Here is a 21,229-nt window from a genome sequence, read left to right on the forward strand (position 1 = left end):
GACATCACAAGAGTTCTCGACAAAATGTCCACACTATAGATATCCGGAAGGAAATAGAATTTTTGACACATGAGAGACAATTGTTCAATACCCTGCTGGGTCGGCATGGGAAAATTTGGTTCAGTCGAGGTACCAAACTTGTCCATATTTGTCTACTTTTGGCAACTTATTTGTGCAAAGTGGACTAGCTTTGAAATTCAGCGATGCAAAATCCACAAGTAGGTAAGTTAAGGGATCGGAAATTTAGTTTTCTCCATAAAGGTCAAGCTATCAGGGCAAAGTTGGTAGTAAATTTCAAGAGAGGCTAAAATTTCAAAACAGAGGAACAAAATACATGGCACAAAGTATAAAATGCTAACCAATTGTTGCCCTTTTCTTTTGTCCTCCCGATATGCCTCTTCTCATCTCATCCCCCACTAGGATATCAGCACACTCAGACAAACCAAGTATCTACATCACACAAATCTTGTGATTATGTTGTTAAGATAAATAACAGTTGTAAGTGCATCTAGTCCCACCCCTAGTTGGTTTTGGAGTATTGATGACAAACCTAATTGAGGGACTAATGTGTTTGTGAGAATTGCAGGATAACACAGGTAGAAGTCCCTCATTGATTTGGTTTTCCTACCAGAGATGACCCCTAAAAATGTATGAAGACATTGATGTCAAAGGTGGTATGTGAAGATATTCACATTGAAGACTATGACAAGAGAAGACATCGCATGAAGCCTATGGAGATCGAAGACTTAGATCTTTCGTAGTTCTTTTTCTTCCTTGTTGAGTCATAGGAACCATCGTACTATTAAGTGGGGTCCAAGAGAACCAGTCAGAATGACTGAAGTGATGCTTAACCAAAACCTATGTTTTCGAGTGAAGACTATGAGAGCGAATCTTTTCCAGAGTCGGACAAGTCAGCTTTGCTTGTAGCCCAAGTAAAGTTGCCGTGTGTGTTTGAAATCTGACCGTTGGAACACGTGTCAGTTCCTTAGTGGCCCAGGGTCATTTCGGACAAATCAGGTCGGGTTGCCTAGTGGCTATAAATAGCTCACCCCCTACAACCATAAACGGTTGGCTGCTCAGAGTTAGAGTATGGCTTTTGTCATTTGAGAGCAACCCACCTCGAAGCCTTTGAGAGAGAATTCCTTGCGAGGATAAAGCCCTAACCACCCAGAGCCAAAGAGTGTTAGGCATCACTTAAGTCTTCCTGTCTGTGTGATCTGAAGACTTATTACACTTGAGGACTGTGAATCCTCCAGCCGGTTAGGCGTCGCGCTCTGAGCATCCAAGAGTCGTTGTGGATCGCCGGTGAACGAAGTCTGTGAAGGTTTGGGAGTCTACCTTGAAGACTTACCAGAGTGATTGGGCGAGGTCTGCGTGACCTTAGCTCAAGGGGAATACGATGAGGACTGGGTGTCCTGAGCTGCGTGTTCAGGATTGGGTGTCCGGGACTGTGTGTCCTCAGATTTAAATACCTAGCCGCCCTAACCAGACGTACAGTTGTCACATCAACTGGAACTGGTCTAACAAATCATTGTCTTCAACGAGTCACTGGTTTCATCCTTCCCTTCCCTTTACTTACTGTTGGTCCTTGTGAAGTCATTGTATGATTGCACTATCTTTTGTCTTCACTGAGTGACTGCGTGTTCTGTTTGGCTTCATAATATCTTCCTACCTGATCCTAGCTACCTAGCTGCTATAGGTCATTGTGCTTTCACTTCATTGAATACTTGGCTATGGTTTGCCTAGTGTAGTCTACCTTCCGCTGCATGGTAATAGGTCTATTTCTATCGTTTGTCTTCGAAACTTCCACGTTTTGAAGACTTTCATAAAAATCGCCTATTCACCCCCTCTAGTCGATATAACGCACTTTCAATTGGTATCAGAGCAAGGTACTCCCTTGTTCTGTGTGATTCGGTTTAACCACCTGGAGTTTTAGCTATGTCGACTGCAGGGATAATTAAAGTCTGCGCTGCATGTCCCGTCTTTGATGGAACTGAATATCCCTCCGCGCATGCATCTTGAAGCCATTGACGTCGACCTATGGTATGTCGTCAAGAATGGCGTTCCTAAGGCTGGTGAAGGTGTCACCGCTGCTGATGTCAAGAAGTTCGTTCAACTGGACTCCACTACCAAGAACATCATCTGTGGTCATCTGACCAAAGGACAGTATGGCCGTGTAAGTGCTTTGGAAACATCTAAGCTAGTATGGGACTGGCTCTCCAAGGTCAATGAAGGCATCTCAACCCAGAGAGATCAGAGAATCAGCGTCCTTCGCAACCTCTTCAACCGCTTCAAGAGAAATGACAATGAGAATGTCCAGCTCACATTTGATCGACTCACTGATATCACAAATGAGCTTCAAGCTCTCGGCGCCACTGAGATCACTAAGCATGAAGTCGTCAAGACACTCCTGAGATCACTTGACAGCTTGTTTGACACCCTAGCCCTGATGATTCAAGAACGTCCTGACTTCAAGACACTCGATCCGTCTGACATACTTGAGAGGCTCAACACACACGAGTTTCAGCTTTCTGAAAAAAGAGACATCTACGGTCCCAACTATGGGCGAACTCGTGCCTTGAAGGCAAAAGCTGTCTCCACATCTGAAGAAGAATCCGACAGCAGTTCTGATGATCCTGAAGACATTGGAAATGAGCTTGCTATGCTTGTGAAGAAGTTCCAAAAATTCACCAAGAAGAAAGGCTTCAGAAAGTCTTCACGATCAAGCTCAATGACCTCGGAGCGCCACGATAATTGTGCGCCGTGTATGGGTCTAACACTTCCTATACGGTGGGTAACACCACCACCAAATGTTCTGTTTGAAGTGTTTCACTCATGGCGTTACATTTGCTATGTCTTCACATTTGGTTTGGCTTCAATCTCAACATGTGTTCATGATTATCTTCACTATGTTGATTATATATATATATACTAGTGTTCTGTTCTCTACAGCATTCACTTATAGCTATGTCTTCTTGTTGAATCTTTTGAACTAAGTGAATGTGATCGGACCCTAACCTCTCTATGCTTTCTATCTCAAACTCTAACTCTCCAAATCATATGCATTCTCTTGAAACTGTCAAATGTCTTCTCTGCGTCCTTGTCAGCAGAAGATACAGAGACAAACATTAAGTCCGCTTTCAATGCTAATTCCTTCACCTGAAACCCGGAGAAGTGGGAACGACCACCCGACAATCCAGGCGTGCGTGGGACGTGGAACAACCTCCGATATGCTGCATGATGGCCACGTGTTCCTCAGATGTGAATCTCCAGGGGCACCTGTGTAATAACACTGAGCCGCCCCTGTCCCTATAAATACACGCCACACCATAGTCATTATCTCTTCTTCCACTCTCGCACGAACCCTAGCGCCACCGCTAGCCCTCGACGACGCCGGCGATGAAGCACTTAGCTACCGCAACCTCTCCGACGCCGTCTTCACGCCGACCGCGGACATCGTCCTCTCCGCCGTCGCCGTAGGTGTCCTCCGTCGCCAAGTTAGGGCACAGACGATCGAACTGCTCGGCCTCCTCTTCCACTCCGTCTAGCAGTTCCTTGTGTGGTAAATAAAAACCTCCTTTTTACGGCCCCTTTGATCCTACAGATTCGTCACTTTCTACCACAAGTAGTTTCTGTTCATACATGTTGGATCCACTTCATACTGCATCTCATATTATGCCTAGTATGTTCACTTATGCTTCACAAAGTAGTTAGATTCCTCACTTGTACTGATCCGTGGATCCGTACAAATCTGGAACCAACTCCTTATCTATGAGTGAATGTCTTCGCATGATGAGGTCAATGTCTTCTAAACTGATTTATCTTCAAAATCTTCTGAGAATGCATATGACCTCTTCCCCTTCCCTCGCACCTTAATGCTGTCACAGGTACATGTCCGTGGGAGAATCCCTTGGTTCTCATAGTCTGCATTCATTTGCAGAATTCTTACAGTATCATATAAATTCTCCCGAAGCCAATTCCTGTTTGTCCAGCAAGCGAAAGCCTTTGAAGCCTTTGAACGTGTTGAAGCCATTCAGTTTAAAGTTCATGGCTACAGAGATATCTGTAAGGAAGGGAGGCAGACAGCGTCGTGGGGGAACATCAAGAGATTTGCCTGATGACCTCTCAGAGCTTTACAAGACAGATCCTGAAGAGGATTACAATCAGCGCAAGACCCGAATCCAATGGATTCGAAGATATTGGGTAGAACAATGGTTCAAATACCGGTTTGTGACCCAGGAATATGCTGAGAAAAATGCCATCAAGCAACCTTGGGGAGACATCCTATACAAAAATCTTCAACCCAGGTCCAGAGCTGAAGCCATTGAACAAGGCTTCTATCCCTGCATAGTCCGTGGACCACAGCCCGCGGATGCTGACCCATCATCACTGCTATGGTGTCGAGACGACAACCTTTTCAAGCGCAACTTCCAGTTTGCCCAGAATTCGGCGAAGCAGAACAAGAAGTCTTTGGGACTAGACTTCAACCCTGGTCCCTCTGCTCCCCGTGCCGATGGCACCCGCGAAGCTGAACCCAATATTGTTGGGCCCTTCTACAACCTGGAAGGTCTCATCACTCATATCGTGGTTCAAGGGACAGCCGTGGATGAGCCTGCAGATGACGCTGAATCTGATGAAGCGCCTACAGCGCCGAAGCCAAAGAAACTGAAGCAGCCTAAAGCTTCAAAGCCTGCCTCAGCACCAAAAATCTCACGGGCGAAGCCATTGGCTACTGCACCTCCTGAAGACAGTGTGCAGTCTGAAGATCTATCACGCATCTCCAAGCCCCAGAAAGTCAAGATGCCTCTGCCACACACCAGCCAAGAACTGACTGCTGCTGCTATTCTGCGCAGCGATGCCATTGATCTGTCCAGTGATGAAGATCTTGCAGATGACGCTCTTGAGCAACTGATCAAGAGCAAAGAAGAAGCATAAATCTTCAATGATTTGCCTCTCTTTGACGTGGCAATCATCCACAACTTCATTGATGAGTGGTTTGACACGCCCAACCTCAGCTTCGAAGATCTGCAACTTCCAATTGGCCTCAGTGTCGCCTTCCATGGCGCTATTGCTTCAGAGCTAGCTCTAGCTCAGCGCATCGTCAAACTGAAGCAAAATATTGACTTTGAGAAAGCTCAGTTCAAGAAGCATATGGCCAAGCTCAGCGTGCAAGAGGTGAAAAACTTCAAGATTATGCTGCACGAGCTCAAAGAAGCCTTTCTCAAGAAACGTGCAGAAGCTTAAGGTTCTCGTGAGCGCATGAAGGTCCTGGCTAACAAGAGTGTGCAAGCCTACAATGAGGCTGAGAAGCGCAAGGCCCTTGGTCATCCTGGCATCGACCCTAGGATGGCTGCAAAGCAGCAACAGAAGAAGAAGCCCGCTATAGCCGAACCCGACGCATCAAGGCAGGAAGCACATCCCATTGTCTTCCCAACCAGCATGACTGGCTCGAAGCCAAAAGACAGGTCTACCACTTCAGAACTGAAGAAGACAATGACTGCTGAGGCTGAAGCCAGAAAGAGGAAACATTCTGAAGCCTCTGATGCTGCTCCCTCCAAGAAGAAGCGGAAGACCAAGAAGGAACGGGCTGCTCCCACAGAGCCCTTACTTGTTGAACCCATCTCCATGGTTCGCCCTGCCGCTGAACATCAAGAGCGCCAACTGACTGTCCATGAGCCTACTTTCACAGAGGCTCATGAAGCTGAAGACTTTCCAGCAGCTGATCCCACTTCTGCTGAAGACATTGGTCACCATGACCATGTTGAAGATGATGCAGTTCTTCCTCAGATCGAGCACCAACAGGTATCATCGCCTGTGCTTACGCACAGCGAACTCATCAGCATTGGTCGTCCTCTGACGCCAATTGCTCAGGATGCATCATGGGCTGATCACCCACAAGAACAAGAAGAAGATGACCTTGAGGCCCAGCCAACTCCTTTTCCAAAAGCGTCGCCAGCGTTACGCAGGCTTCGCAAAGGACCAAGGCCTCCAGTCTTTGAATCTGAAGCTAAAGCTGCTGAAGACAGTCTGGCTGCATCAGCCGATGACACCCAAGAAGAAGAACGTGTCCCCACTCCCACAACTACTGAAGAAGCTGTTCTCGCAGAGAACGTGTCTGTGCCCGACCCTCCAGCTCATCATGTGGAGGTAGAAAATCTTGAGGCTGCCACCACCAACACCAATGAAGCCACTGACGCTGTCATGGCTGAAGCAAATGTGGAGCCTACACCAACCCAAGAACCAGAAGTCAGTGAAGCCAATGATGCTACTGCTTCTGTTCCTGCGCCTGCTGCTGGTCCTCAGTTTGACTATCATGTTGAGCACAGGCCTCAGGTACAGAAGCCAATTCCAAGGTTGCCCAGGTTTCCAGGTCTTGCATCAGCACCTGGATCCTTCAATGTCAACGGCTTCAAAGCAGACAACACTTTCTTCAACAGCTCCAAGAACCCCTACTCAAGGGAACGAATATCTTCTGATCGGTTCTGGAGCTATCCACAGCGAAGCTATTACTCCTGCATTCTGTACAATCAAGGTCGCATCTTCCCACATAAGCGTCTTGACACCGAAGCAATAGCTGGTCTGCCCTGTCTGGAAGAAGCTCTGGATTGCTTCAAAAAGGTTGGACTATTGCCTTTTGTCACCGACCAAGAGCACTGGAACGAAGAGTTGCTGCTCCAATTTTATGCCACACTTCACATACGTGGCTACAACAGAGATCCGAAGACTTGGGTCCTGGAATGGATGACAGGAAATGTTCATCACGAAGCCAAAACCTTTGATATCATTGAGCTCACTGGTCTGCCCACTCCTGGAGATCTCTATGAACCTGGCTGTCAGCTTCACAGTGAAGCTATGGAGAACATCTTTCAGAAGCCTGAACCGAACATGAGTCAGATGCTCAGTATGATGAAGCCCTTGCCACAAGATGCTGCATATCCTAAGGAGTTCTTTGTTGAAGACCTTGAGTATCTGCCAAGGACTATCTATCACATCATAAGGCGAACTCTCTGGCCCATCAAAGAGCATTCTCCACATGCCAAGCTGGAATGTGCAATGAAGACTTTGGTCTTCTATATTCTTCATGGCAAATGTTTCAATGCACAAGACTTCTTCATCCGCCAACTTGCTGCATCAGGCTCTGATCTTTTTGGCTTGAAGTTCTACGCTCCATGGATAATGCGGCTGATTAAACTCCACTCCGCTATCTCATATCAGCCATCTGCTCGCAATCATCGGATCTTTCTGCCTGATGTGGATATGTCCATTGAAGCCATTTATCCTGAGCCTGCCAAGGAGCCTCTTAGTCTTCAGAATGCGGAGCATCAAAGTTTCTCTCAGAACATTGAAGGAGTTGAAGTAGTCACTCGTGTTTATCCTCTGGCTGGAACTACACGTGCACCTCATCGTGCCCTTACTGAAGCCACCGAAAGCACTATTGCCCAACGACCCAAGAAGCAATCTCGTGTTCTCAATGACCGAGAGCTTCTGGTGGCTCTTCATCAGAAACAGGATAGGCATCATGACTGGCTGAAGCACCAAATGCAAAGCCTCTTGGTAGATGTTAACCGCATTCGCAATCTTGCCACAAAGAATGCCTTTGTTGCCCATGAAACCTCTCGACGCACATGGAAAGGGCTGACGCTTATGTGCTCTAAAGATGATCTTCAAGAGGATGGCTTCTCTGAACGCTTCAAGTTTGACTCCACACCTCCCCGAAGGGTAGTGCTGCGACGAACTCCATCTCTTGAAGACTCTGAGTTCTCTTCCTCTGCGGCAACTGTGAATGCCCGAGTGATCGAGGACGAAGACGATGCTACTTCACCACCCCCTCCTTCAGCACGCTTCGACACTGCTCCAAGTTCTTCTGCACCGCCGAACACCACCTACGACCCTGCTGCTTCACCTACTCTTCATGGGAACGAGTAGATGCTCTATGTATTCAAACCTTTTTGGTCCTTACTGACAAAAGGGGGAGAAGCATATGAGTTCGATAGTCTTCAAGCGGGTCCATATGGGCGGTTGCTTTATATTTTGCCTAGTGTTTACAACTCTCGTTTTGATACATTTGGTTCTTTGAGTTGTAACACTTAAACTCGATGGTCGTCTGCTACTTATTTGCTACTTTGTGATGCGATGATAAATTCCGCATGTGCGACGATAAACTCCGCACTTAGATCATTTTGCAGACGTCCATTTTCCATTATGCATGTCATTATCTTCACATACCTTCACATGCATAATGAATTGTCATCATAAGTTGAAGAGGATCTCCACAAGTACAACCTGCCATGTGCATTTACATTCCAAAAGCAAATTACTCATATGCACATCTTCAGGGGGAGCCCTTGCAACTTATGAAGACAATTCCTTATCCTTTACAATTTCACATATTATATTCCCCGTTGAAAACTTCAACTAGTTTGTCATCAATCACCAAAAAGGGGGAGATTGTAAGTGCATCTAGTCCCACCCCTAGTTGGTTTTGGAGTATTGATGACAAACCTAGTTGAGGGACTAATGTATTTGTGAGAATTGCAGGATAACACAGGTAGAAGTCCCTCGTTGATTCGGTTTTCCTACCAGAGATGACCCCTAAAAATGTATGAAGACATTGATGTCAAAGGTGGTATGTGAAGATATTCACATTGAAGACTATGACAAGACAAGACATCGCATGAAGCCTATGGAGCTCGAAGACTTAGATCTTCCGTAGTTCTTTTTCTTCCTTGTTGAGTCATAGGAACCACCGTACTGTTAAGTGGGGTCCAAGAGAACCAGTCAGAATGACTGAAGTGATGCTTAACCAAAACCTATGTCTTCGAGTGAAGACTATGAGAGCGAATCTTGTCCAGAGTCGGACAAGTCAGCTTTGCTTGTAGCCCAAGTAAAGTTGCCGTGTGTGTTTGAAATCTGACCGTTGGAACACGTGTCAGTTCCTTAGTGACCCAGGGTCATTTCGGACAAATCAGGTCAGGTTGCCTAGTGGCTATAAATAGCTCACCCCCTACAACCATAAACGGTTGGCTGCTCAGAGTTAGAGTACGGCTTTTGTCGTTTGAGAGCAACCCACCTCGAAGCCTTTGAGAGAGAATTCCTTGCGAGGATAAAGCCCTAACCACCCAGAGCCAAAGAGTGTTAGGCATCACTTAAGTCTTCCTGTCTGTGTGATCTGAAGACTTATTACAATTGAGGACTGTGAATCCTCCAGCCGGTTAGGTGTCGCGTTCTGAGCATCCAAGAGTCATTGTGGATCGTCGGTGAATGAAGTCTGTGAAGGTTTGGGAGTCTACCTTGAAGACTTACCAGAGTGATTGGGCGAGGTCTGTGTGACCTTAGCTCAAGGGGAATATGGTGAGGACTGGGTGTCCTGAGCTGCGTGTTCAGGACTGGGTGTCCGGGACTGTGTGTCCTCAGTTTTAAATACCTAGCCGCCCTAACCAGACGTACAGTTGTCACAGCAACTGGAACTGGTCTAAAAAATCATTGTCTTCAACGAGTCACTGGTTTCATCCTTCCCTTCCCTTTACTTACTATTGGTCCTTGTGAAGTCATTGTATGATTGCACTATCTTTTGTCTTCACTGAGTGACTGCGTGTTCTGTTTGGCTTCATAATATCTTCCTACCTGATCCTAACTACCTAGCTGCTATAGGTCATTATGCTTTCACTTCATTGAATACTTGACTATGGTTTGCCTAGTGTAGTCTACCTTCCGCTGCATGGTAATAGGTCTATTTCTATCGTTTGTCTTCGAAACTTCCAAGTTTTGAAGACTTTCATAAAAATCGCCTATTCACCCCCCTCTAGTCGATATAACGCTAAAATGGTCAAGTAGGTAAGTTAAGGGATCGGGAATTTAGTTTTCTCCATAAAGGTCAAGCTATCAGGGCAAAGTTGGTAGTAAATTTCAAGAGAGGCTAAAATTTCAACAAAGAGGAACAAAATACATGGCACAAAGTATAAAATGCTAACCAATTGTTGCCCTTTTCTTTTGTCCTCCCGATATGCCTCTTCTCATCTCACCCCCACTAGGATATCAGCACACTCAGACAAACCAAGTATCTACATCACACAAATCTTGTGATTATGTTGTCAAGATAAATAATAGTAGATTGAAAAGTTACTGGTACCTTGATAATATAGTTCATTGTAAGGTTAGTTCCTTCTCCAAATGTCGTAGCCTGTAGATAACATATCTTAAGTGGTTGGGGAGATAAATGTAATTATTAAAAATTGAGAAAATCGAAGTAACCACCTTAATAAATGCGTCAAGATTTGGTTTCACTTCATTGAGCTCACCCTGCTTTCTTCTTACTGATTGTCCCATCATCTCTACGTTTAACATTCCAAATACAGGAATCGTATTGATTACTATCCATGTAGATGAAAAATAAAGGATACCTTTACCATCTACATGGGAGCTTTTTGAGTTCCACTTTATGCATTTTGTTACAAAATTAATCTCGTTCATAAGCACATAATCTTGATCTATATGTAAGACCTATAATATGAATAGCACACCATGCTTAGGACAATGACTTACCAAATTCATTAATGGTTCCCAACATATTGGACGAGAAATCAATTGTCTCTCTGACAGTCATCTCAGCATGGTGAACATCATACTGGCTAATGTAAGCATGCATGTGTTGAGGTGTTGAGCAATTCACTTCTTCTTCATTGTATGTGATTTTTCCTTTGCGCTAGTAAGATATTTTACATCAAGAAAAATGCAATTTCCATTAGACCACGTATGTAGGTGTTTTTGGTGGTATGTACATAACCCAGCCTACCTTTAGGGATGAATCCAACTTTCCTGCCAATGCCTTCAAAAATGTTGTCTTCCCAGAACCGGGCGCTCCGAGAAGAAGTGTCATCCTAGTTATGTTCATACTACAACTTTTCAGGATCTTAGGTCCGTAAATTAATAAGTCATGAACTTTCAGTTGTGGTACTATGCGAAGATGTCATTCCTTGGAACAATTTGTTTGAGGTACAAAATGTATTCTTACTTTTACGCTAGTAAAAAGTATGCATATATACCTTGATGGTCGAATTTTGCCGCTTGCTTCATTTATGATTTTGATTGCTCCTTTCCTTCTAGAATACATGTGAAAAAATGACACCAAATCCTACACAAATAACAATCAAAAGATTATTTGAACCGCATGCACGCAGTTTCCTCACATTTGTATAGAATAGTCAATCACAGCGGGCTCGAATGCACACGAAATTAATAACTTCACATATAGGGTATGGAGGTACAATAGAATGCGTGGTTGACAAAACTCTAACAACTTATTTGCTGCAAGAACATCGTTTCACGAAAGCAACATGACACATTTGGAGACCTAATTCCACCTCCATTTCTAACGAGGATAGTCTTTCTCTAGTGGTTTGACCTATGAGCTGCAACCAATGTGAGGTTTTGCCGCCAACATGCATCAGTGTCCCATAAAACAATGAGATGGGTGTTGGGGAGGGTCGCGTCCCAACCATTCATGCAACATTGAAAAATGCGCTCCTGAGTCAAGCAAGTGTGAGGTGTCTTGCCACTTCATCTAGGTGAACAGACGGTCGAGGGGGAAGCATTGTGAGGGGGTCTCTTGATATCACATCTTTATTTTAACGAACAAATGATGTTTTTTTCATTTTCCACTATGTGCACCCATTAGAAAATAGAATTAATAACTATATCAAACAAACATGGCATCCAATTTTAGCTACTCGGAAAGCTAATAGGGTATATTTTTAGTCTTATGATTTGTTTGACACATGTTTTATCCACGTTTGGACCTTGCAACCAAACAACTTCCAATAAAATAAGTCCACGGAAGTGTACGAGGTCACCGCCATTTGTTTTTAATGCATGCCTAGTTCTGTCGGCCATAAGGACATTGCAAATAGGTAGTCCAAGCATGTTGCCTTGTAGGGCCGGCTAGGCTCAGACACTTTGGAGTTAAATCGGGTGCCCTATAGAGTTATGTGCTCCTTCTTCAAGAGGTGGGTTCCTAAGGAGTGAGGTTGCAGTCCTCTAAAAAACATAGATGGATAATGTGCCATGGCTTGGAATGGAAATATTGAATGACAAATAAATTAGGACAACGGGGCCAACTTGGTAGTAGCCTCAACTTTAGGGCGTGATTAATGTTGGTATGAGGTGTGGTTTCAAAATATCCAACCTAGCATAATAGTTGGTTTTAGGGTTGGATAGTTTGACGTAGATGACGACTGTGTGATGCGTGGATCTGGCACACAACTTTTTTTATGAGCCGGTGACAATGAGAAAAATCCTGAAATCACGAACTTGTTGTAGAACATGCTAGCATGTTCCTAATTTGGAAATTCATGTGCTTACTAGGCCCGTCAATGAGGGTGTGTGTGACTTGAGCGGCCACATAGGGTCCCCAAAACCATGGGCCCCCATTAGAGAGATTTTTTACAGTAAAATTGTTATCTGGTCATGGCAGTTGTGGTCTTATTTTCTTGTCACCTGGGAAACAAGAAAATGCTAGATGGGCTGGCTTAAGCTTGGAGGATAGGAAGACCAAACCATGGCAAAGCTTTGAATTTCTGCTTCCAATCCGATAATGGAACCCGCTCACTTATTTTCCATCCAGTTGCGCAAATGAAACATTAAGTAGTAGGCAATGATGCTCGATCAATTTGATTGCGAAGACGAAAACAAGACAACCAACAATACAAACAACAAAGCCTTGCACGGGGAGCTATTTATTGATTTGTTGTGACCGACTTGCAACTTGACGATGAAAATCAAATTCCTCATGTTAATGTTTATGACAGTCTTGGTAATGAAGTTGTAGAGGTTGACAATCATGATGCAGAAATTGATGAAGTGGATGATGGTAACATTATCATTAAGGGGAGATGCTAATATTGCCCATGGAGGTTGTTGGTAGTACTGCCAATGAAGGTGATATTGTTAATTCTGTTGATGAAAGTAGTAGTTCTAATATTTCTGATAACATCCATAATCCTTTTCAACACGATATATTTGACCAAGAACTTGGGATGCAATTGGTACCGAATGATAGATATTTAGGTGCTAAAAGAAACTTGTTTATTGAGCATGGTCCTATGTAGAGGCACCCGGGAGCTGTTACACCTTTCTCTTATGTGATTGGGTTGCTTCACTACTCTCATTGAGTCATTGTTACCCCGAGCTAGCTAGGCCAAGGTTCATGCTTGACCGAAGCACATGGTTTCGATTCGGGGCGACTTTAATTAGAGCATCTCCAGCAGTAGGAACCACAGGATTTGCTCCACTTAGCTACGCAACAACAAGTTCCTAGCTGTCATCGTAATTGTTAACCCTTAATCCGAGCGCATGGCTCACGCTTTCCAGGAGCACATTATTTCGGTTCGGGTCAACTTTGCATCTGTTAGGGCATTTCCAACATGGATCATCGCAATGTATCCGTCGGCGCCCATGGCCTACGCCTTCGGGTATGGTGTCTCCGCCATCAACCTCTTCCCAATCCACCCATTCCACGCCATTTCCATTAACGAATATTTTAAGTCAACCGGTGCGAACATGGCAATCTGTATACAAATTATCATTCCAAATTTGAACCTACTGATAATTGTATTAACAATGTCACGCATACCACACCATTTTTGTTAACAAATACTCCCGCCGTTTCTAAATATTTGTCTTTCTACAGATTTCAACAAGTGACTACATACGGAGCAAAATAAGTGGATCTACAATAAAAAAATATGATGCAGAAATTGTAGAGGTTAATGTTTATGACAGTCTTGGTAATGAAGTTGTAGAGGTTGACAATCATGATGCAGAAATTGATGAAGTTGATGATGGTAACATTATCATTAAGGGGAGATGCTAATATTGCCCATGGAGGTTGTTTGTAGTACTGCCAATGAAGGTGATATTGTTAATTCTGTTGATGAAAGTAGTAGTTCTAATATTTCTGATAACATCCATAATCCTTTTCAACACGATATATTTGACCAAGAACTTGGGATGCAATTGGTACCGAATGATAGATATTTAGGTGCTAAAAGAAACTTGTTTATTGAGCATGGTCCTAGAAATAAATTGTCTAGAAGGTTTTTTACCTACCATACACTAGATTTCTATCTAATGGATAAAAGTGTGACACATGATGGCTTGTACACAAGAAAGATATTGACAAAGTAATTATTTTATGCAAATTATTAAGATAGGGGCTCATGGGAAGGTAGTTTGCAAATTGGAGCTTTAATAAAGGAGTCATCTTGGTAGTAGACTTAAAGAGCATGAAACTAGTAGAAAACATAGTCACAAATATGATTACATGGTGTGCATTGCAGCTTAGGTTGCAAAAGAATAAAAAAATAAAGTTGCTAAGCGAAGAAAGGGATAATTGGAGAAAAGTTTTGTTCACGATTCTTTTAAAGGTAAAATTTCTTGCACATCATAATATTGCATTTCATGGGAGTAATAGGACTAATTCTAATGTTAGTTGAATTTGAGCCAGTTTTCAAAGAGCATGTTGACTGCATCACCAATGATAAATTTTGTGACAATTGTCTTGGTCGTTCTATCTAGAGTGAGTTAAATTTGCTCGCTGCTACAATCAGGTCTGAAATAATTGAAAAGGCAAAATAAGCAAAGTACTTATTGGTTATACTTGATTGCATTCCTGATGCAAGCCACCAAGAAAATATGTATTTGATAATTAGGAACATTGACGCATCTTCAGGTTCTTTTTACATTAAACAATCCTTCTTTGGTTTTATGGATGTGAATGATACTCTTGGATAAGGATTATTTGTTGTTGTAAAAAGGGAAGGCTTGACCCTGATGTGGACAACGTAAGAGCACAAAATATGATAATAGGTTGAATTTGAAAGGAAAATTTCTAGGGGCACAAAAGAAACATATGTAGATAAGAAAAGAGTTTAGCTTGTGGTTGTCATAGTATGACTCTATGTGATATGGCAAAGTCTTATTAAAAAGCAACATATTTTTTGGAGTTATCCAACGCATCTATACGACATTTGCTAATTCTAATACAACAAAAAAAATTCATAGCTAACATAACACATGATTGACTCTCATGTCATTGCCATCGAACCATTAGGACAGTCCTGTTGATGGTGTTAAGGCTATAAGATCTCAACTACCAGAAGTAAGGGATTCCTTACTACAAGTGGATGAAAGTGATAAAGAACCATCGACAAGTACTGGAGGTCAATCGTTGGCCGAAATAATCTTTGTGGCTTTGAATTTTGAGTGTCAGTAATCACATGGTATGAAATACTATCTGCTGCTAATTTGATCAACAAATAGTTATGATCAAAGGATATGGTTATCAATATTGCACTTGAATTTGCACATGGCCTTATTTCCTTTTTCACTAGGTATAGAGTAACTGGATTTTCAAAAGCATTGGAATACTAAAAAAATCAATGGAGATGGATATTCGTCTAGAATTCCGCACCAAACATAATATCAAAAGAAAAAAAGTAGATTTGATGAGGATGTAGATGATGATCTGTGGAGGAGTCATGTAGGGTCAATTCTTGTATACATTCCGTTGATCAAGCTATCATTTCACTCACTAAGGAATTTAAACAATATAAGAGGTACGATAAACATTTGGTTTCTTGCTTACTTCAGATAGATTGTGATCCTTGGACAACAAGTTTGATGCTTGCTTGTGTTAATATTGAAGGTGCACTTACAAGCGGAGAACATACACATATTGATGTACTTTTTGGTGAGGTAATTTTCCATGAGGACCCACTTAATAAATATATGGTTTTTGTTGATATTCTAAATATTTTGAAGAAGTACTCCTTGATCTCTTTTTATTCTAAAATTAACTCCAAATGCAGCGCACGTTAGGCCACGCCACTCTAAAAGGAGCATACATTAGATTATATCGAGGATCGGTCAAGATTGTTAGATCTTGACAATTGGAGCTTACGAATGCTCATGTATTTTGGTTAAAAGATGTCCCTAGGTGAAAGGGTGCCTCTTTGGGGAATACATGCCCCTTGGTCTTTGTGGAAAGACACGTTTCTTTCTGAAAAATTGCCTCTCCGTAAAAATACGCGCTCCTTGGTGGAATGATATCTTTTCATAGAAATACTTATTAGAAAGGATTTAAAATAAGTACATATCTTTTGTGTCAACGCGTTACAAAAACCAGCTTGTATGTTCCTTCCAAAAGATGTGACCATTGACATTGATTTAATCATGCTAGGCAATTATTGTACCATTATAATTTGTGGTTTGGACACAATATAACTTGAAAAGGATGTCTTTGAGAATATTAGTTATGAAGAAATGATTGAAGATTTAATGTCAATATAAATATTAGAGAAATGTTGCTTTTCGGCAGAACGTGAGGTTAATTTATTGCTTTATTACCATCATTACTACTTTAGCATTACTATTTGATATATTTCATAAATATTGTACCGAATAACGCGCATTTTAAGTTATATAGTTGAGCGGGAGTATACTTTAGTTATGTTAGTTTTTCATTTAAATGAACCTTTTGACATTTAGGGACCTATTTTGATTTTCACCCCAGGGTGTGAAATTTCTGGAGATGTCCCTGGTGCTTACGCCCAACTAGTTGTGTTCATTATTAGTAATAAGCATATATATCTCTACAAGAAACTTCTAGGTGAGTATATTACTCAAAACCACCCCTTTTTTGTGCAGGATTCCTGGAAAACAAGTGTTTCTTCTAATTTTTAAAAAAGAAAAGCCTGAAAGAAAGAGATGGGAGACAGGAGGAAGCAGGGAGAAGAAGAGAACAACTAAGCAGGTGGGGCTTATACATGGTGTACACACTCGCTTCGTACATGGTCTATGCTACAACGAGCAGAGTACGAACCGCTGTTCAAGGCGGTGTGTACGCGATAGAAGCAGGTGGCTACGGAGGTTTTTTTTTTCTAACATGGGTGCCAGTATAACCTACAGATTGATCCACCACTTCTTTCGACGTAGGCATAGTGTCGGTCTATATGTCTAGTATTGTTGATTTGTCGGTTTTGTGTTATGTCTTTTTGTCAGACTTTCGTGTTTGGCTGTGTGTATCTAGTTATGCAGAGGTCGGGTGTTACTCATAATGATCTGCATTCGCTCGATGCTACATCTTGAAGTAATGAAATCGCCCTTTATCAAAAAAGCAGGTGGGGCTTATGTCCACCTCAATATAGTGGCCACATACGATGGCATGCCACTCCTAATTTGAAGTTCCAGGGTCGTCGTATTCGTTACTAGAACGCTCTAAACCAAAGTGATTTTTGGGACCACTCATCCCAAAAGTGGTGTTTAAAAAAATTGAAATGGTGGTGGTCACCTAGAAGTGTGCTCCAAATGTAATGGCTTTAAGTATTTACTCAGGCAAAAACAATCCCCGCCCCACTCATATATTGAATTGTTTTCTCCTGTAACACTATAAATTATGGATTGTTTTAAAAAAGGTCATGTACGAACGTCAAGTACATACATATGCGTGTATTATTTGTTGTGTCTCTAGGGAAAGCAATGCCTGAGAAATAACATTAAGTTCAGGTGTTGACGTCGAACTACACAAGTCCGCTTGTGCTGGAGGTGATCCACATCCTCCTCAAGCACGGCTTGGCCCAGGTTGCTACAGCTTCGTGGATCCTCGTTTTTTTTTTTGAAAAAGAGAATTCTGTCTCGAATTACATTATATTTTTTTTATACAAGGCCATCTCATTTTTCGTATCAAACTTTGACTTATAATTTTGGTTATCAAAATATGAATTGAATGTCATCGAAAATATATCATCGGAAAGTTGTTTGAAATGTGCATAACACCTTTTATGGCATGAACTCATTTTTAGTGGTAAAGTTAATTGTTAGTTAGACATACAAATATGAAGTGGCCTTGTGTAAGGAAGTGAATGGAGTAATATATAAAACAATTAAAGAAGCTAAGCAAGGGCTGCTGCCGTGCATTTGAAGTGCTTTGCATGAATCCATTTCTAGCTGACATGTGTTTGATTTTTTATTTGGTTAATTATTGGATTTTTCCTTTTGTGTTTTGCTACTGATTTTTTAACGCAGTACAACGTAGATGTTCACATACACACACCCATATGAACGTGCGCATGCACACTCTACCTCAATTAATACCTCCGAGATACTGAGCCGGCGCAACATGTTGAGATTGACGAAGTCAACGCAGATGTCTTGGTAGTCGATGTTGATGCCCACATACGCACATACACACCTATGAACGCGCGCACACACACCGTAACTCTATGAGCACCTCCGAGATACTGAGCCGACACAATATCTTGAGATTGACAAAGTCACCACAGACGTCTTCGTAGCACACTTTGATGCCCACGTACACACACATACACTCACCCCTATGAACACACGCATACACACTCTACTTCTATGAGCATCTCCGAGATACCGAGCCAGCACAACATCTTGAGATTGACGAAGTCACTACAGGCGCCTTCGTAGTCGACAGTGACATCTCCTCCTACTGAACAAACATCGCCGAAAAGGCTGAAATAAATCTATGAAAATGCGAGCACTCGTGGCATAGTCTAAGACGTGAACCCTAGTGGGATGGTACCATCAGAAGGAAGCTAACCATGTGAGCTACGCTCAGTTCGCGCTACCCGTGTTTTGATGCGTGTTCGTTTGGTTGGTTCACAGCTTTGACTCGGTGTCAAAAAGGAATACACTGCTTTACAACTACACCTTTTTAAAAATAGTTATCTTTATGCCAGCTTTATACTTTTAATAAATTATATTTGTTATCTCGGTCCAGATTATCGAATTCTTTCTTAGACATCAACTTCACCATATATGAAGAAAATCCCATTCTCACCTTGGCAATAGTTAGTTTTAGTTGTCAATTTTCTAATTTTATTTCTCGATGTTTCCGCCATGCAAAAGAACTAGGTATGCAAATTTGTATCTTATATAATACTACAAATAACGCAATGTAATTTCTCAGACTTCAAATGTATAGATGAATTGTTTTTCAAGTGATCGGTATTCCAGATAGCAATTCCAGTTCTTAAGGGTGTACCAACACATTGTTTCGATGCTCCGTGCAAGTTTCTCCGGCCCTCCTTCCACATATTGACAACAAGCATTTTCACTTCAAAGATGAATCTTCTTGGATTATCAAGCAAACATACGATCAGTTCAAAAGTTCTTTCTAGCATTGTCCTATAGCTAGTTAGCTAGGCATGCATGTTTGACATTTCCAACTTTTCTTCATATGATATATTTGTCATGTGTATCCATTTGAAAGAATTGAGTATATTGATTATCATCTACCATGGAAAAGACAAAGCTTGCCTGTCCATATGAGCATTGTTGTGGCAATTTTTGTGTGTGTCCTCTTTTCTTACATGAAACAACTATCTTCCAGTACTAGCCTTGATTCATTTGCTACTAAATACCATTGTTAGCAACTAAATCAGCAAGCAGGGAAAAAAAATTCTCTTTATGTGGGTCAAAGCAAAATTCGAATTAACATAAGGTTGGTTCTTTGGCAACATTTTAATATGGCGATCAAGCAAATTTAATCTTTTGCAGAAAGAACTCTTTTCAGTGTTAGATTGCCTTGGATAATGAGCTATTTCAGGTTTGGTGAGTTTAGTTATTAGTTTCTCTTCTTTTATCCCTTAGTGGTTAGAAGCAATCGGTGATATTTTTAGATGACATAAGCTCACTTTATCGTGGCACTATAATTGGAACTAACTCTACCAATAATTTCAGACTTGTGGTTAAGGTAAATTTGATGTTTTGGTTCAATAAGTCATAAACAAAACCATGGATTAATATCTTTTTCCTCAAATATTTAGAGCCATAGAGAACGTTTAAATGATAACGTGAACACATTATTTTCCATGGCATATAAGGATCTGTTGTAAGCCCATGTTCACTGAGTATGGTGTCATTTTTGTAAAAAAAATCATCAGAATTACCCATTAGAGTTCCAGAAAATGCCACGAGAAGGGAACCTAAAGCTGACTTTTTGACGCCTTTGCATAGGTTACCTTGAACACTTACAAGCATGCGAGCAGCTTCTCCATGGTCTGCTTCCTACTTGGAGTAGCTATTTGAAGATTTCAGAGTAAAAAAAAAAGGAATGTACTATCACAACTGGAGAGTCAAACGATCTGTGTTACTAGAAGATCTCACTGTTTTAGCCTGTCAATCTTCTATTTCACATTTCCTTATGATAGCTTAACTGTAAAGAAACTATTGCACTTCACTGGATTTTCTTTTTTAATAAGCAAATTTGTCTCATCTAGCCACTGCAATGTATCCCCATAATATTTTAACCTGATATACTTTTCCACTCATCCGACATGTGTACTATGTTGTTATAGTTTTTGAGCAGCAACAACAATTGTATAAGTCAAGAGCAGTTGCACGGACGCGGTGTGCCGCCGCCCCTTTGCCCGCTAGTTGAAATCACGTTGTCTGTTAGAAACTGCATAAGCAGAGGCTAGAGAGCTAAAAGTGAAGGATGCATGAACTAGAGGTCTTGGGCTTCCACATGCATGTCGTACCTCAACAGTCAAGACATAGCAGTTCACGAAAGGTAACTAGGCAGTTCACCAAAACTAAGATCTGCTTATATACATCACAGCGATCAACTGACCAGGACTAGGAGTAGGAGCGATGCAAAGCAGCAACTGACTAGGAGCAGGGAAACAGGCTGAGAGGCGTCAGCTCGCCATGATTCTATTTATTCACGCCTACCCGGCCGCCAGCAACGCACCACTTTGAAGATCGTGTCTACAGTTTGAGGAGATGGTAGGAGGGCAACAGGCTGGTCGATCGCCGGCCAAAACGATGCGGACATACCTGTGCGGCGTTGACGGCGCAGTTGAGCAGCGTCGGCAGCTCCCGGCGGCCGATGCGGACGTGTGCCTCCACGGCGAGATCCTCGAACCGCACCTCCACCTTGGGCCCGGCGACTCCCAGACTGCATGCGATGGAAAGCACAACTGTTATTGCAAGTAAAAGACACACAGTTGCTACATATCTACGTATATATATGGTGCTGAACTTTCCATATACTCCTCCATATATGTATGTACCTTTCCTTTTTTTGCCGGAGCATCTGGAGGAAGCGGCGGTTGTCCTCATGGCTGAGCGGCAGCGGCGGCCCGGGTTTAGACTGCCCGGCCTCACAGCTGCGCTTGGTACTCGTCGCCGGGGACGACGGCAT

The 21,229-nt window shown here is 42.3% G+C and overlaps 1 protein-coding gene across 1 annotated transcript; it reads right to left on the bottom strand.

The window, feature by feature from the left end:
- Positions 1–354: 354 nt before the first annotated feature.
- On the bottom strand, positions 355–21,229 carry LOC125554940 (ABC transporter G family member 45-like). Its single transcript, XM_048718299.1, has 8 exons — positions 21,099–21,229; positions 20,863–20,983; positions 11,043–11,131; positions 10,793–10,877; positions 10,543–10,702; positions 10,255–10,370; positions 10,130–10,180; positions 355–450 (listed from the first exon to the last, which is right to left on the bottom strand). Exons 1-8 carry the CDS (start codon positions 21,227–21,229, stop codon positions 355–357), a joined length of 849 nt encoding a protein of 282 aa, XP_048574256.1.

Source organism: Triticum urartu, chromosome 4 (genome assembly GCF_003073215.2).
Source record: "Triticum urartu cultivar G1812 chromosome 4, Tu2.1, whole genome shotgun sequence".
In the NCBI taxonomy this organism is placed as follows: domain Eukaryota; kingdom Viridiplantae; phylum Streptophyta; class Magnoliopsida; order Poales; family Poaceae; genus Triticum; species Triticum urartu.